Source organism: Temnothorax americanus, unplaced genomic scaffold (genome assembly GCF_048541705.1).
Source record: "Temnothorax americanus isolate GAGA-0224 unplaced genomic scaffold, ASM4854170v1 Scaffold52, whole genome shotgun sequence".
Taxonomy (NCBI): domain Eukaryota; kingdom Metazoa; phylum Arthropoda; class Insecta; order Hymenoptera; family Formicidae; genus Temnothorax; species Temnothorax americanus.
The window spans coordinates 697,257-713,579 of record NW_027509678.1 but is presented as its reverse complement, the minus strand read 5'-3'; the positions used below and the strand labels follow the sequence as shown (position 1 = coordinate 713,579).

Genomic DNA, 16,323 nt, shown 5'->3' with positions numbered 1-16,323 from the left:
AAAAAAAAAAAAACACCACGCAAACAGGTTTGCCGCAGAGAGCGGAGGAGGGCGACAGAGAAAGAGTGAGCGGAGCAGCCGAGAGGAGGATCAACATCGTTGGCGATAGCGGACGATGGCGACAAACACACGTCATCGAGCGGCCGCGCGTCGCGCGGCCTCGTCGAATTTTACATGTTCGGCGCCCTGCGGCATGAATAATTGTTGTTGTTGCCCCTAGATTTAGATGACTAGCTGTGCATTAACGATAAAGGAATGCCACAAACCGTGTCTCTCTTTCGATTAATCATATTTTGGTTCGTTTCATCCTCATGCGGCCTTCGACGTCGCGATTTCACTGCCGGTTTCCTTCTGTATGCCTATAATAACAGCGGTCATCATCACTGACATCATCGTCATCGTCATTGTCGCCGTTGTCACATTATTATAAATGGGATATCTCGCGTCATACTTCTTACTTTGATTTTATTGGCTATAGACTTTCTATTTATTATTTGTTTTGTGAATGTCACAACGCGATGCGGATTTCCGTACCTCCTCGTTAGCTGCCACCTGGAAGAACTTGCTCGATCCTTTTCAAATAATAAAATTAGCTCTGTGAATAATTGCATTTACAGATAATATTTTTTTTAATGCAGCACACTATTGCACTTGCGTAGTAATTTGCGCTGCTTTTATTTCATATTTATTGTTTACATTTTAGTTTGCATTATTTGATTTGTTCGCTTAGCATTTCTGAAACTTTATTTTACATACGTCCCGAGAAGAAACAGCTTTCTTAAGAACGCTATGAAAATATTTATTAATCGTTTATGTTTTTAAATGGAAAAAAAAGTAGAAACCCTACGACAGCATTTAAGTTTAAGGTGGCAGCTTTGCTTGTATTCTTCAAGAATGCTAAATAGCCATTGCACCCATCTTCGAATGACGCATTCAAATTAATTTTTGTAGTAGGTATTATTAATTTAATATATAGAACTTGAAATTTATATTCAAATTAATTTTTCTATCGCGAATTAAAATATTATACTTAACAATCTACATATTATACAACATTAGTGAAAAATTTTTGCTTAAAAATAAAAAAGAAGCTATTATATAATACTTTTTGTGTATAATATGATATTTCTGTCTAATATATTGTTCTCTCTAAATACACGAAGAGATTTTTATAATTTATTTAACATATATCTGTTTTTTTGAATATGTGTTATAAATACGCATTTCTCGCGCGCGTCTTCAAAAATGGCTGAAATGAGCTCTCAAGAGCAGCGTTGTTGAACGGGTCATCCTAAAATTGATCCAGGTCAAAATTATTATCCACAAAGACTTGAATCGTATTAAAACGAGGAAATACAAGATCTGGGTTAGGTTATAGATCGAGGTCGTAACTATAATACTGAAACTGCTATTTTGTACGAAAGTACGCGGAGTCATAAAATATTCGGGCGCTCGATTGTAACTTCTCTGTAACATTGCAGTATATGCGTGAATGCAGTATATGCCATGCGTAACGTGAAATGCATGTGCAAACACAACATTATGGGATTAATAACTTTTGTTGAAATTAAATTACGACACTTTAATTATTTTCGCTCGTTATATTTTCACCAATATATTGGAAAAATGGATTTTAGTATCACGGTAAGAACATTAAAAGCTCGTCGCTTCGGTATTTATTGACGGATAAATTTTTTTTGTCTAATTCCATCTATATCCCATTCTATATTATTATCGTAATAAATTTCAATTTAATTAGAGATAACCAGTTACGACGTTGAGAACTTTGTATGTGAATTAAAGAGCTCGGGAGAAGCTTGAAATATCCGCGTATATATATTCGCATAATATTAACTCGAGATATTGATACGCGTCGTTGTGCAGTAAACATCGAGAGATGTATTTAATCAGGGTTTCCGATGGGGTTCGAGTACTCAACGGGATCGTTCGCAACGCTGCTCGTTGGCACCTTGGCACCTCGACAAATCCATACGGCACACGTATACAATATCGCACGTCTCACTTAGCAACCTCGCGCCTCGGTCTCACGATCATCATCCATTCTTGCCTCATCAGCGTGATCGGTCATCATCACCCGATCGTCGAGGAGGACTCTCCACCGCCTCTGCGTAACACACACACTCATACATACATACATACATACACACATACATACACATACGCGCGCCACGAATCGCCACAAACGACCGTGATCCTTTCCCCCTTCGCCGACTACCGGGACCGTGATTGAGTTGGCTTCGTTCGTTTTTTGCGTTGCTTATTTAGTCTGTGTATTATTTTGTATAGAACGCAGTGCGACACAACCTGTCTCTCCACAAATGTTTCATGCGAGTCGAAAACGTGAAAGGGGCCGTATGGACGGTGGACGAAGTGGAGTTTTACAAGAGACGCCCACAGCGCGCTTGCAGCACGACCGGGTACGTTGCCCCTCCCCCCATGCCCCCCCATCGATCAGAAAAAAATAATTACAACCGCGCTTTTTACTCTCTATATTCACTTTCTCTCTTTATCTCTCTCTCTCTCTCTCACTTTCTCTTTCTCTCACACCGATATTTCTTACCACCCCCCCTCTGGCTCCTCTCCTTTCGGAGCGGAGATTAACAGACTCGAAGACCCCGCACTCTTTCCCTCTCCCGAGTGTATCGAGGGGATAGTTTCTCACGATCACAAACTTCCCCACCGTTCCCCGAAATCCTTTGATATATCTATACTTCACTTTCTCTCTCTTTCTCTCTGTCTTTTTACATATATACTTAAATCATATTTATATTATCTCTTTTATACTCGCTTTTACTACATTTATAGTCGCTGACCAACCCCCGCCCCCCAGCCCCTTATACTGCCAATTTTCTACAGTTTTATATCATATTTATATAACTTTTTACATACTTTTTATACATATTTTTATATATCGATATTTATATATATTTACACATATTATATATATATTAAGAATATTTAACACATTCTATCTTATACGTATATATATAGCTCTTTTTATATATATGTATTTTTAATATATATCTGTTTTATATATTATATATATATTTCTATATATGTGATTTTTAAAGGTATGCGAACGCACGTATCAGTGCGTTTGTAGCCTTTGTATGTATGTATACGCACATACACGCACGCTCTCCTGTGCATTTCTCTCTACTTCTCTTTTTTTAATCATATATATATATATATATATATATATATATATATATATTTGATACCGCCTACACAAAATGTCTACGTCGTGTTCCCTGTTTTACATTCTCTCTTCATAGTTATACTGTACCTGTTTGTACTTGATACGTGCGCATTCATACGTATATATATATCTGTGTGTGTATAAAAACCTCTTTATACACCTAAGAACGCCATAACAATCTTTACTGTACGTCGCTTGTGTCGTCTGTCTGTATGTTTGCTGCTAATAACGCAGTTTCTCGAGGTGCCGTTCGTACAATTCGCTGATAAGAGCTACTTGTACACTCGCAACGAGATCGAAAGACCACAGTTTTATTCGAGTTTCTTATTTCTTTTTTCAATTGGAAATAAGTTTCACGTAGCTTCGCAAATAAGTTTACATTTACGCTGATTGAGAGATATACTCGAGAAACTACCGTCATCACTGTGTTTGAACCCGCGTGTGTGTGAATTTCTTATACTTGCCCGTCGTCGTGTGATGGTAGTCGGCAGTCTGGTGGGTGCGTGGATGTTGTGTGAGAGTGCGTCGCCGATGAAAGAGCCACGACAGAGATGAAGGGAAACAGAAAAAAAAAAATAAAAACAAACACGCAGATAGAAAGAGAGTTTAGAGATGCTAATCACACGTTCTCGGAGATGGGAAAAATCCGTAGTGCGTCCGTGTGCAGTTGCTTTCCATAACGAGCATGTGAGCTTTGCAGCGACTAACCCGATCGAGAACACGGCGGGGCCCAGGTATCTCTCTCTCTGGCCCGAGTCTAGTCTCTCGAGAAAAGAGCCCCCCGGATGCCCGGAAGCAGGAATTGCCCTACTCCCCCCACGGAAACAGAGTGAGAACCGCAGTGTTGCACTTTGTCAGGTAGTGAGAGGAAGCCGCCTTACTATACATACGTTCTTTTTTTTTTTTATTATTACTCTGCGTACACTCTGTTTTTATTTTCTCTGATTTGTCCATCCCTTCTTTTTGCGAATCTGTGCTGCTGTTTTGCTCTCTCTCTCTCTCTCTTTCTCTGAAAAGTCGACGTTTCCGAGATCGTGCCGAGATCACACTCGTATGTCCTGGCGACACGCGAATAAGAGATGCGACGGAGCCGTCGGCAAGAGAGGACATGCCAGCGCTCGCTGGCGCGTCTCTGGGGGAAGGTCTCCCATGAAACGCGACGGCAAGCAAAAACCGGCCCCGCGCGATACGTGATGCCACACACAACCCCCCTTTCGTACGGAAGGGTAGCGAGCGGCGAGCGAGGGCCGTGTGCGCAAAATTAAGAAAGAACGAAAGAAAAGCGAAAATGCGCAATCAACTGCAAAACAAAAAAAAAACAACCAGAAACCTTTGTCTTTTTTACTCTCTTTTTCTCTATTCTTGGTGGTCTTGTCTGTGTATACAGAACGCGATCCGCACCAATCTATCATTGCACAAGTGTTTTGTGCGCTATGAGGACGACTTCGGGTCATTCTGGATGGTGGACGACGCCGAGTTCGTAAAGCGGCGGCATCTGTCCCGCGGCCGCCCCAGGAAATATGACCCAACCCCATCACCCACTCCACCCCACCTCTCCGCACAGTAAGCACTACCACTTTTTAGAATTCTGCTGGCTGGCTGGCGCGACGTTCTGACCTTACCGCGGTACTTTTTTATGAAACGCGGCGACCGGGACGTTTTCGCTTGGTCGTTGTCTACAAATTGAACCACTAAATGGGCTTTACAACCTGCTGCCTTTGAAAAGTCTTTGTGCACTTGCTCCGCGGTTGTGCACGGTTGCAGCTGTTACTGTTATATTGACGTAATGACATGCCCCTTTGGAATAAAAAAAATTTGCCTCGAAGCAGCAAATTTACTTCGTCATATTCTTTAATTCTTGTATTAAACTGCAAAATAAATGAAGGAACTTTTAGTATTATAAAATGTGTGTGAAGGATTAACGTAACGATTAATGTAATGAGAATGAGATGTATATGTGGAAACGATAAAATTTTAGAAAATAACCATTTGATTTAATAAAATAATGAGTAAGGACTCGAAAAATTTGATTTAATGTTTAATTTGGTTAATATTTTATTAAAACGTATTTTTAATTTGATTTTGATTTTACAATATATACTGTGTACAGCAACTTAAATTATAGCACTACTTTGTTAAGGTTTCATGAATTAGAATAATTTCTTTAGTAAGTGTTTTTTTTTTCAAATTATTTATTGCGATGCTAACAGCTGCAATTATAGATGCAAGAATCAATTTGGATTAGTTAGATTTCACAATCAGTCGTAAATGTCAATATACTTTGTAAGAAAATTTCTTCTATTTTTAAGCTCAATATCGTGATGTGTAATTTGAAATTATGCCAAGGCAGCAGGAAATGGCTCCATGCAGTTTGTCCAATCCCTCTGGAAATGATTTCCGCATCATGCCTGCCTCGAGCGCCTTTAAAGTCCGATTCCTTAAAAAAACTGGACAGTAGTATCATCCCACTATTACCTTGCTCGTCTATTTGTTACAAATGTGCAATTTTTTATTCCGGTTTTTCAATATACATTTATCCTGAAACCGTACAGGTACAACCTGTGAAATTATTATTAAAAATTACAAATATAATTTTGATTTTTTAATGTAATATTTATTTACTAGACCACATAACACATGTCACTAGCAAATACAAATAAAATTTCGTGTAATATTGAGGTTTGCAAAAACAAAATAAAATTGTCATTTAGTTAAACATAAATGTAAAGCATTTAAATTTCACGTAGTATTCTGATATTTACTTTTGGATACATATTCTTTGATCATTTTAAAATTGTTCCTGTGACAAATATCGAAATAATTATTTTTACATAAATATAGGTAAATAAAATAAATTATTTTTCATTTAACGTTTTAAATCTGAATTTAAAGAGATTTTATTTATATAGAAAATAATTCATCATTCTAATTCATCATTCTAAATAAGATAGTAAACTGTTTAGGATTTAGAAGAAAAGAGATGTTTAGCCCAATCTTAATAAAAAATTGTTAATAAAAAATTAGTTTTAAGTTGGTCAAAGAATATCTATCGTTAGAAAAACAAAATCGACATTTTTTCGTTAAAAAAAAAAATATATAATAGGATCCTGTATGTCGAAAGACGAGCAAATTTTGCACACTTTTGCAAATGACGTCCAAGAGTTCATTAGGACATACCCGTATACGTCACTAGTATTTTGTAACCCGAGGCTCTTGCACTCCGTGATAGCTTGAATCCTGCACGATCCTGCAACGTCCCAACAACAGGACGATTGGTCAGAGTTGCCGGATCTCCAATGTGTTTATTAGTTGCTCGCATGTACCACCGTGAATCCTCAATATCCGTCTCCCGGATGAAGTCTTCTAAACTATCCTATCCACTTTGAAAAACACTGCTTATAAACGTATGACGCTTAATGTAATGCCGTTTGCGTAGCGTCTCGTATGAAAGTGGTGTGTTTCTGCGGGCAAGCGTTCTTTTGTGTTGAAGTTTTGCTTCCGTTTCTTCTTTTGTTCTGTTTGTTCCTTGGTTTTCTCATAATGGTAGAGAATTACTTTTCTCTTCTTTTGATTCGTAGAATTGCTATGACATTAATAGACGTGTGCAATGTTTTACGTTCGTCATTTTTATTTCATTTCTACAGAGTGACGTAGCAGTGTAGCATTCTGGTGAGGTTCTGTTTTTTCAGTTTTTTATCGGATGCAGTTTTCTTTGCGATCTGTTGCGATTTTCAACTACGTTGCAAATATCTACTAGGCGCACTTTTGAAAATTTCTCAACTTTGCAAATTAACTTGTGCTTATCTTTTTATATTATGATGATTAATGAAAGAAACTATTTGAAGAAAAAACTATTCAATGTAAAATATTAAAGAAAGATTTAAAAAAATTGAAATATCAAAATATGTATGGAAAAAAAATTAAAAAAATTAAAAATCAATTTCAAACAAAACAACATTAATTTTAACGGGATACATGGCTGATGCTGGAAGAAAACTTGGGAATATTTTCTTAAAATTTTGAAATGTTTTAAGATGGAGAATGACGAATGTCATTCCAAGGTAAATAAAGTTGAGAATCGCAAAATAAACCTTAGCATCTTACATCATGCTTCCGCAATGAGCGAATGGTTCTTGGTTTGAGTGAATATGTACGTCAGGGCTACTCGCGCATGTGTAAATTGTGTATACTATGCGTTACAATTATAACCTCGGGTGGAATTCTTCGATCTTCATCATTGCGACTCGTCTTGTATCACAGGTACCATATGTGGATTCAATATACAATCTCAGTAATATGTAACGATAATAATAATTCTCAAAAAATTTTTACTTATATATTCATCTTTAATACTTTTTATAAAATTTTATCTACTTTTACTCAATCTCTCCTTTTAACTTCTCTCTCTCTCTTTCTCTCTTTCTCTCTATCGACTTTCCTCTATCTTCACTATCCCTTTTCTATTTTTCTCTTTACTCAGCGCTCCTTGTTGCTTGATAAACGGTCGCAGGACATCTTTTTTCTCATCTTCTTCTTGGCATGCATTTTTAAATTTCTCACCAAGATTTCCGATGACATACGTTAAGACCGAGTATATTTACCATTATTTAACGGTAATTGCAAGAAACACAGCGAGGAACTTCTCTTCGCAAATCGTCGGGAAGAAAAGGGTGATCGATTGTTATGCAATATACATACAATCGAGTACTTACTAAATGATTTGCAAGGTAAATCAAAAGTGAACGGTAAGCTCAGGTAACCTGGTGGCCGTTTATAAGTACGTTTGTTTTGAAACTAATGTAATACTAATGTAATTAAAATTGAACGAACAAAAGCAAGAAAAAAAAAAGATCAAATTGCTACTATTTTATTTATGAAGTTTCGAAACCGGAGCGCTTTTTTTAAACTCTCTCTTTGTAATTTTTATCTAATCTCGCTCAATCACCGATGAGACCAGTGCGGTGGACAAAACGATATGAGGCACTGTAAGTAGGTAAGAGGTATCTCGGATACTTTTTTCGCTTTTTTAAATCTCTTTTTGATATATATCTATATGTATACATTTTTCATATTTATATAATTCTCTTTGTCTCTCTCTCTCTCTCTTTGTCTCTCTCTCTTTTTCTTCTCTTTCACTTTACACCTTTTTCACTTTCTCTCGCTTTCTCTATCTTTCTCCTTTTTGTCTTTAATACGTCTACATACATCTACTACTCCAATACACGCATACATACATACACACAAACACATAATACACCATACACTCAACTTTTACTCCTCCTTTTCTATCAGATCCGTCCCAACATTGACACGATTGAAGAAAATTCATACACGTGATTGATTTCAGGAAATATATGCTCACGAGGCCGAATTTCGAATATTATTAACATACTTTTCTCTGTCAATATCTAGGGGTGTACCGTCGAAGAGCCCAACGCTGACGCATAGTCCTACTATGTACGGTGACGCGCTTAATGCCAACCTGCAGGTAACTATTAATAATTAATTCCTAGAATACAAAAATCCTCCGAAAATAAATTTTTGTAATTTATTGTCTTATGTTAGTTAAATGATTCGCATTAAAGTAATAACGAAAATAATTAAATAGATATTTTTTTCTATATTAATGAAATCACCCATTTAGAAAGATTCGCTGACGCAGTTTACGAGCTTCTACAGTATATTAATTTTTTTATAAATAAATAGTCATTAGCTAATGATTGTACATGGTATTAGACGGTAATAACTAACCATCTAATGCAATTTGAGTATTTCCAGGCACTCGGGGAGTCTAACATGGGATTTTTGAATCCGATGTGCACGTCAACAGCGACAAGTCCTGATAAGGAACATGTGTTACCTCATAATGACTTAATGTAAGTTTATCATTAAGCGCGTCGTTCATTCCCCGAACGTTCACAGTACCTACGTTTTATCAAATATAAAATATTGACCAAAGCGTTATTATAGAATTCTCGCAATAACTCTTTCGCGTAACAAATCTGCATTTCTGTCTCCCCCCCCCCGTATTTTCGGAATGTTGTTTCAGCTTACGGTATATAATGTTGTCGAAACCTGCCCAAAATCTTTTATTTATTCAACACATCGCGAAATTTATTTTATTCATCGGACATGTTTACGGACGGTCTGTACGATCCATTCCGGGGCATATACATGCCGCGCGCAAAAGCCGTGAAAAAGCTCCCCTGTTCACGCGCGACTCTTCCACAAAACACAAACTATCCGTTGCAGTTTGATAAACCGCACGAAGCCGCGACAATGAAACAATACTGGGAAAAAACGAAATCGTTATTCCCCCGTTGGCCGTGTGTCGCTAAAAAATATACCGCCGCGCGCGCGTCTGTCCGCGATCTATGAAATATGTATTCCGACACACCGCACCGGCGCGGCGCGTTCTCGCAAGTTTTCCACTCATAAAAGCTTATACAACACGTTCGCGCGTGTCGTCGATTCAACAGGTCGCCGCTGGATGAACCGGCCGTGCACATAAAACAGGAGAGCCAGAGCCCGGAAGGAGGGAAGCACACGAGATTAATAAAGCGCGAGCTGCCGGACGGCCCCATGGAGCATGAGACGGAAGAGGATCAGGCGGACGAGAGGGAATACTCGGAGAGCCACGGCCACGACTCCGGCCAGGACGAGGATATAGCGGAGGACCTGTCAATGGCGCCCGACATAATGATCCCGGAGGATCAGGTCGAGGCGTAGTACCGCCCCGTCGCGACAAACCGATAAAGAAACGTGTATACAAGGTGTCCCGTTTGATCCGGTCACGCGAAGAGAGGAGTACCCTTCTACGTTGACCCAGGGTAGAGTAGAGAACGCGGAGGTATAAAAGAAGTGGCGGAAGAGCGAGTATACGGAAGCAGAGATTCGGAAGAGGACGACGAAGGCCCACCAGGACCACCCACCCTCTCCACACTTCTTCTTCGTACGAGTTGTACCTCCCTCAACGTATCATATCTGTGCCGCGACGTCCCAATCGGCGGTACGTTTAAGGTAAACGAAAAGGAGCCAAAACGAATTTTGTGAAAGGACTCTCTGACTCGGTTGAGCGACGACGGTGGCGAAGCGGTACGACCACCGGTCGACGACGATGTAGCGTCGTAATCTCGGCGATATTCGGGAGCGATCCTTCGATCCATATCCTTACTCAAGCAATTGCGAACAACGATGTATTTTATTTTCCTCTCTTGATCTTTTTTCCGTTCCGGAGCCGCGGTTATATCTAATAGACACATATACATAATATATACATATATCTTTCTCTATCTCTCTATCTCTTTCTCTCTCTCGTGTACATTGCATTAGAAATTAATGTAGCGACGATAGGGCACCCGGTGCACGGCGCGCCTTGCGGTCGGCGCGCCTTACCGGGCGCCCCGTAAACGCGACGGAAAGTACCCTTCGCCGGAGGAACCGGTGTGGCTTCGCGCGATTGTGCGTTTCGCGCTGGCATGCCGTGCGTAGAAATATAAGTACGCGAAACACACTGTGACAAGTGGACTCCAGCAAGTCTAGCAAGTCCTTAAACTTCTTTGCGTTATACGTTGTACCGAACTGATAACAATATAACTTCATTACAAACGATTGGAAATATATTGCGCTGCATGTTATGCGCGAAATACATTTCTATTTTCTACTTTGCGTTTTGAGAAAGTCAAATTGGTTTTGTTTCTATCATGGATATAATTATCCAAACGCGAGACTATCGTACAATGCGAAACAGTGCCATACTCGTCGATATACATTCGGTTTGGTTTTTTTTTCAAAAGGAAAATATCGCCGAAAAGCAACACGCGGTTCCGCCGGAGAAGCGAATCGATCAGACAGTCCGGCGGGATTGAATCTAGGAAATAAATCGACGAAGCCGTGGTGGCGGTGGTGGTGGGTACGTACGGGAGCGACTGAGTTTAGTCTTTAAGGCGTTCGCCCAGCGAGCGAAGAGCAATGTGTTATTCTCGCGATTAAGCCGGTCCTTCTACCCCTCGAAGAGGTCCAGTATCAGACACACACACACACACACACACAAAATTTAAACTAAGACATGCGTCCGTGACGAGATCGGATGCGTCCCGGCGTACCCGTCCGCTACATTTGGTAGCACTCTGTATAGTCTAGCGAAGTTGATCGTATAAGTAGTTTCGTATTCATTAAATGGTAATTAAACGATCGAAGGAAGAAGAAGAAAAAAAGAAAAACGGTCAGGAGGCGGTCGATGTTTGTAAATGAGCGCTACACGATACGCGACACGCGCGCGTGCGCGACGATCTTTCAAATTATACTTTCCGATCGAGCCGGTCAGGAAATCCGCGAGGCAGAACGATTATTATGTAGGTGTACGTGGCTCCGCGAGACGATCGATGACACTCGAGCGAACGTTTTACGAATGGGGATAAGTGGGAAGATCGCTAACGCTACGTTTTATATTGATGTACCGTAAGTGTAAACCACAAACGGCAAACAAAATTCCAGATTCGACGCTAACACGATTCTCTCGACGGTTTTTTTTTTCTACGAATTGTATGATATATATATATACATACATATATATATATATATATATATATATATATATATATATATTTAACTTCACCGTTTATAAGGTATAGGATAGACTCAGCGCCGTAGCGAGATGGTGCTTTTCAAGTTCCAACGCGTTGAAAGCTAGCATTTCAATGCCTTGGATGATTAACATAAAAATTTCGAGTTGTTAGGTATATTACGCGTTCAAGATTATATTATAGTTATTAGCACTTCCTTCTGTGATACGTGATGAATATATAGTAAGACCACTATATTTAATTATATATATAATATACATATAATTAAGGGACTTATATATATATCTATACGTTACAAATCGTTTTTGGTTGCTAAGTCTATTGTATATCAACGTTTCCGATCAATTACAGGCAAGTTAATTATACGTTACGTTATTCGAATGTCAAAAAAAAAAAAAAAACATATTGCATAAAACGATGGCAAGAGGTGATCACGTTATTGATCTCCCTACTTCTCTAAGCATGAAGTTTATAAATCAATTAAAAAAGGTACTATGTATGCATATATACATTAATACGTATACGTATCGAAATTATAAGGAATTAGATGTCGACATGCCCTCTCCCATCAAATTTTTTCCCTCATCCTTCGTCCAATCCTAGTCCTATTATATGCACACACCACAATCGAGGCCAGTAGACTTCTTCTAAAGTGCGCGGTCTCCATTATCCCGAAACACAAGATTAGAAAGCGCGCTCACACATCGGTACGGCGAGCACTTTAAATTGTTTCGGAATCGATACGACGTGAATAATTCGAATTTCTCTTGAGAACCGTCAGTATATATATTTGATTTTTTTAGTCTTCATATGTATTTAACGATAACACATTTGTCGAGCTTAGAAGCTAATTCAATTGCCACAAGTCGCCTGTGTCACCTCTGCGCGGTGATTGGTGGAAACGCAAAGCGTAGTTGTATATTTTATTAGATTGTAACGAGACATTATGTGCAATTTGAAAAATTATTTGCAAGGAGTTTGAGCTCTACAAAGTTACTTTGCAAACGTGAAATATTTAATTTTGTGTTGATTAGTGTAACTTCGCGACGTCATCGAGTACCGTGAGATTTTTTTTTTTACGTAAGTTGAAAGGATCTTCCATGTTCCTTTGATACCTATTATATCACAGTTGTCCAATCGTAGTTTCAGTTGTAACGATTCTAATTTTATTGGCGTTATGGCACATAGCAATAATGGATATTGATGTATCAGTGCACTTATGCTGTAGGTAGAAGGCGGAAGTTTGTGAAATTTTACAACAAACTTTTTTTTAAGCGAGCGATATTAAGACGCGTTTTAAGATAACAAAAATATCAAAATTGTTGTCTGCATTATTGTCTCTTAAACTCTAAATAACATCTTTTTCTCTCTAACGTTGTGTTCTATTATTATTAAAGAAAACAACGCGCGCGCGCGCATTTTGGACCACAATTGGTTTGGATCTTACAGTATAGAATTTCACGAGCTTTCGCAGTCTAGTTAAAAGATAAATGCAAAAGTAATGTTAAATTTGATTAATGAATGAATATGCTATACTTCGTCTCTGTTCGTCAGTTTAAGCAGGTATCTTTTTGATTATAAATATAATTGAACTAACGCAAATTAGACTATTTCAGTAAACAATCAAATAAAAATAAGAAGATACTATATTGTTACGCCCGCTCGCCCGTGCCGAGACGTTCGTTCTCGTGGGCTGAAATTGGCTTCGCTCCGCAGGAGTTTCAAGCCGAAGCGCGTCCCTTGACAACGGGGACGCATAGAATTATTGATTTAATTACCGCCTGTCAGATTGATCTGGTGACTCGAATCGTTCGGTCCGGTTTCCCAGAACTTTCTTGTATTCCGTTCTGAGTTTAAATAAACCCGAGTTCCTTTTTGTATAACGAGAGTGGTTATTTCTGCGATCCCGGAAGTACGCGGACGCGTTCGTGAGTGCGCGCGACACGAATAGCGAACGGAGCGTAACAATATTATTGATATGATATAAATATTGAGAATTTTACAAATATTTGAATTTCAAATTTTTGACAGTCAAATTGACCATACGTGCATATATAGTTTTTATCACGGCTTTTTATATAAATTGGATATTTGTAATATATGCACAGAGCATTAATAGCTTCACTCGGTTATTGCAAGCATTGTTTTATCATTTTTTATTAAATATTAAAGAAACGTTTCTTCACTTCCACAATTACAATTGCAATATTATTGTTTGTCGAACACCGACAAAGTAAATCATTGTAAAATTGTATAACTTTTGCGTTTTGAGTTATAAGTAATTTAAATTCAAATTGACACGGCCCAACTTTAATTAACGAGACATATACATATCTGCGTTGTGAGGCTTGACATATTTGAATCGCTGAATAATTTAAAACACGAAATTGATATTTCGCATGTACTCGTCCTGAGTGTAAAATCTCTGCAGGGTTAAGGAATAATTAAATCACACACGCGCATAGAAGGAAAGACAAGCGTAAAGAGCGAGAGAGAATGCCAAGTGTGTATGTGTATGTCTGCATTTTTTGTGCGCGCGAGGATGCCGTATAAACGTTCGGCGGTCACCTGGTTCACCGATGAAATTTTGCGAGATTCAGTGCCGTTTGGGCTTGCTTTCGCGTAATATGGTACTATTGATAGACTAAGTCTATATGTATTATGTATAATGAATTAAGAGAACTTGACACACACGCAAACACACACACATACAAACGTACACGTGTATGACATATAGAAGACTTTTCTGTAAATAATTAAACTCATCGAGGCATTAGGAATTTGCGCATACGTCATTCGCGGACGGATGATTCTGCCGATATCGCGGCTTATATATATATACACGTGTGCATGTGTGCGCATGGGTGTAATTGTGTATGCGAGTGCACGCGTTAATTACCCGTTAACCCCGTAATCCCGTCTGCATTTAATTTCGACTCCCGCTCCCGAAGTCTCTCTCTATCTCTCTCTATCTCTCTCCCTCTCAATGTTCTCTCGGGAGGATAATTCGACGGAAGACATTTTCTCGTTTTGCCGGGTGAACGTTCGTCACGTCGCGGGGAGGAGCGGGGCCTGACGACCGGATAATTAATAATTGATAATCGGTTAATTGATCGATCAAGCGCCGCGTCGCGTGACGTTTTGGGCGGGCTCGCGCAACGCGTATCTGCTGCTGAATCTTTTGTATTATGACAATGTTACATGTACCCACAGATGCTTTATTATTGTTTTCCTCTTTCTTTTTTTTTCTTTCTTTTTTGTTATGTTTGTTGATGAGGGCAATTTGGATTTATGTACGCGGGCATTGCGATCGATTAGCGCGCATTCGGGCGAGAGATTGTTTCATTATTTTTGCTTACACACACAACGCTGTAGAAATTTATATAGCTTTTAATCGTGCCGCGTGTAGAAACTTTGCAAAACGCTCGGAAAATAATTGCCGATAACGAATCCCGATAATCAATCAGCGATGCATTACCTAGAATTTTATTGCTTTGCTTTGACGAAAGCGACGGCGGTTCCGTGCAATCATATCAGATAGATCGAGGTATCCCCAACATGAACAGTGCCAAATCGATGCTAATATTTATTTGTGTTTAATAAAAAAAAAAGTCAAGTCAGTCGGATCCCGAAGAAAACCGTTTGTTGCTAATTTCAAAAAGTTTTCGTTAGATTTTTCAATCTACTACCCCTACGAAGCTGCTAGAGAAATTCAATACAGCGCGTCGACGAAATGAAATGACAATTCGTCGTATTTTGTGAAACAAGTAATTGTTGTATATTGATTAAATATCCGAATATATTGCAATTTCGATACATTGTACATATGTGATCGAGATAGACATGTTCATGACAAATTTCATTGCGTTCCATTCAACATTCTCACGAGTGTGTATATAACGTGAAACACATCGTAAGGATTCCCGTCAAATGAAGCATTCCCTCGCAATCAAATCAAACGTGTTAGAAGAACGTACAAATAAATATGGTTTTTAAACGTAAAATAACATACCAATATAATCTCTGACAAAATTGTAAAAGATAATAATTTTCTACATATTCTCCGTTTCTTTTTTTTTTATATATAATTTAAAGTAATTCGCAAGAAAAATAAAACAAGGAGGTTGTTATCGCAATTCGAGCTCTCACGCAAAGATGTAAAAATTCCATAAAGAACGACCGTATAATCGATCGAATAAGATACCGCCGGCATAAATTGAAAATTATTGCATTCTCCTAATAATGTTTATTGTCTGGATTACTTTGTTAAGTATTTGTATGATAAGTTGCCTTGTAAAAATGTACCGATTTTACTAAGAAATTAAATGTGTTACTGAAAGAAAAACCACGCACGATTTCTCTTCAACTGTTCTTTATCAACCTCCGGTCTTTTACGTCGGGAATTGGTAAATGGACGGAGCGTAGAAATATAGCCGATTAAGTAGCATATAATTGTAAGTACCGATGAATTATAATTTTCACCGTACTTTCTTTGGATAAGACTGAACATCGTTTGTA

General features: G+C 38.5%; 1 protein-coding gene across 19 annotated transcripts in view; it reads left to right on the top strand.

The window, feature by feature from the left end:
- Foxp (forkhead box transcription factor P) overlaps positions 1-16,150 on the top strand; it is a 311,646-nt gene extending 295,496 nt beyond the window's left edge. For 12 of the 19 annotated variants that reach the window (XM_077419195.1, XM_077419189.1, XM_077419186.1 and 9 more), the window contains 4 exons: positions 4,608-4,783; positions 8,633-8,708; positions 8,990-9,096; positions 9,700-16,150. In XM_077419195.1, coding sequence (XP_077275321.1) covers positions 4,608-4,783; positions 8,633-8,708; positions 8,990-9,096; positions 9,700-9,949 — 609 coding nt within the window. In that variant the 3' untranslated portion in view covers positions 9,950-16,150. Of the gene's footprint in view, positions 1-2,307; positions 2,439-4,607; positions 4,784-8,632; positions 8,709-8,989; positions 9,097-9,699 lie in introns of those variants that run through there. The other 7 variants (XM_077419191.1, XM_077419194.1, XM_077419190.1 and 4 more) reach the window with 4 other exon arrangements.
- The last annotated feature ends 173 nt before the right edge of the window (positions 16,151-16,323 follow it).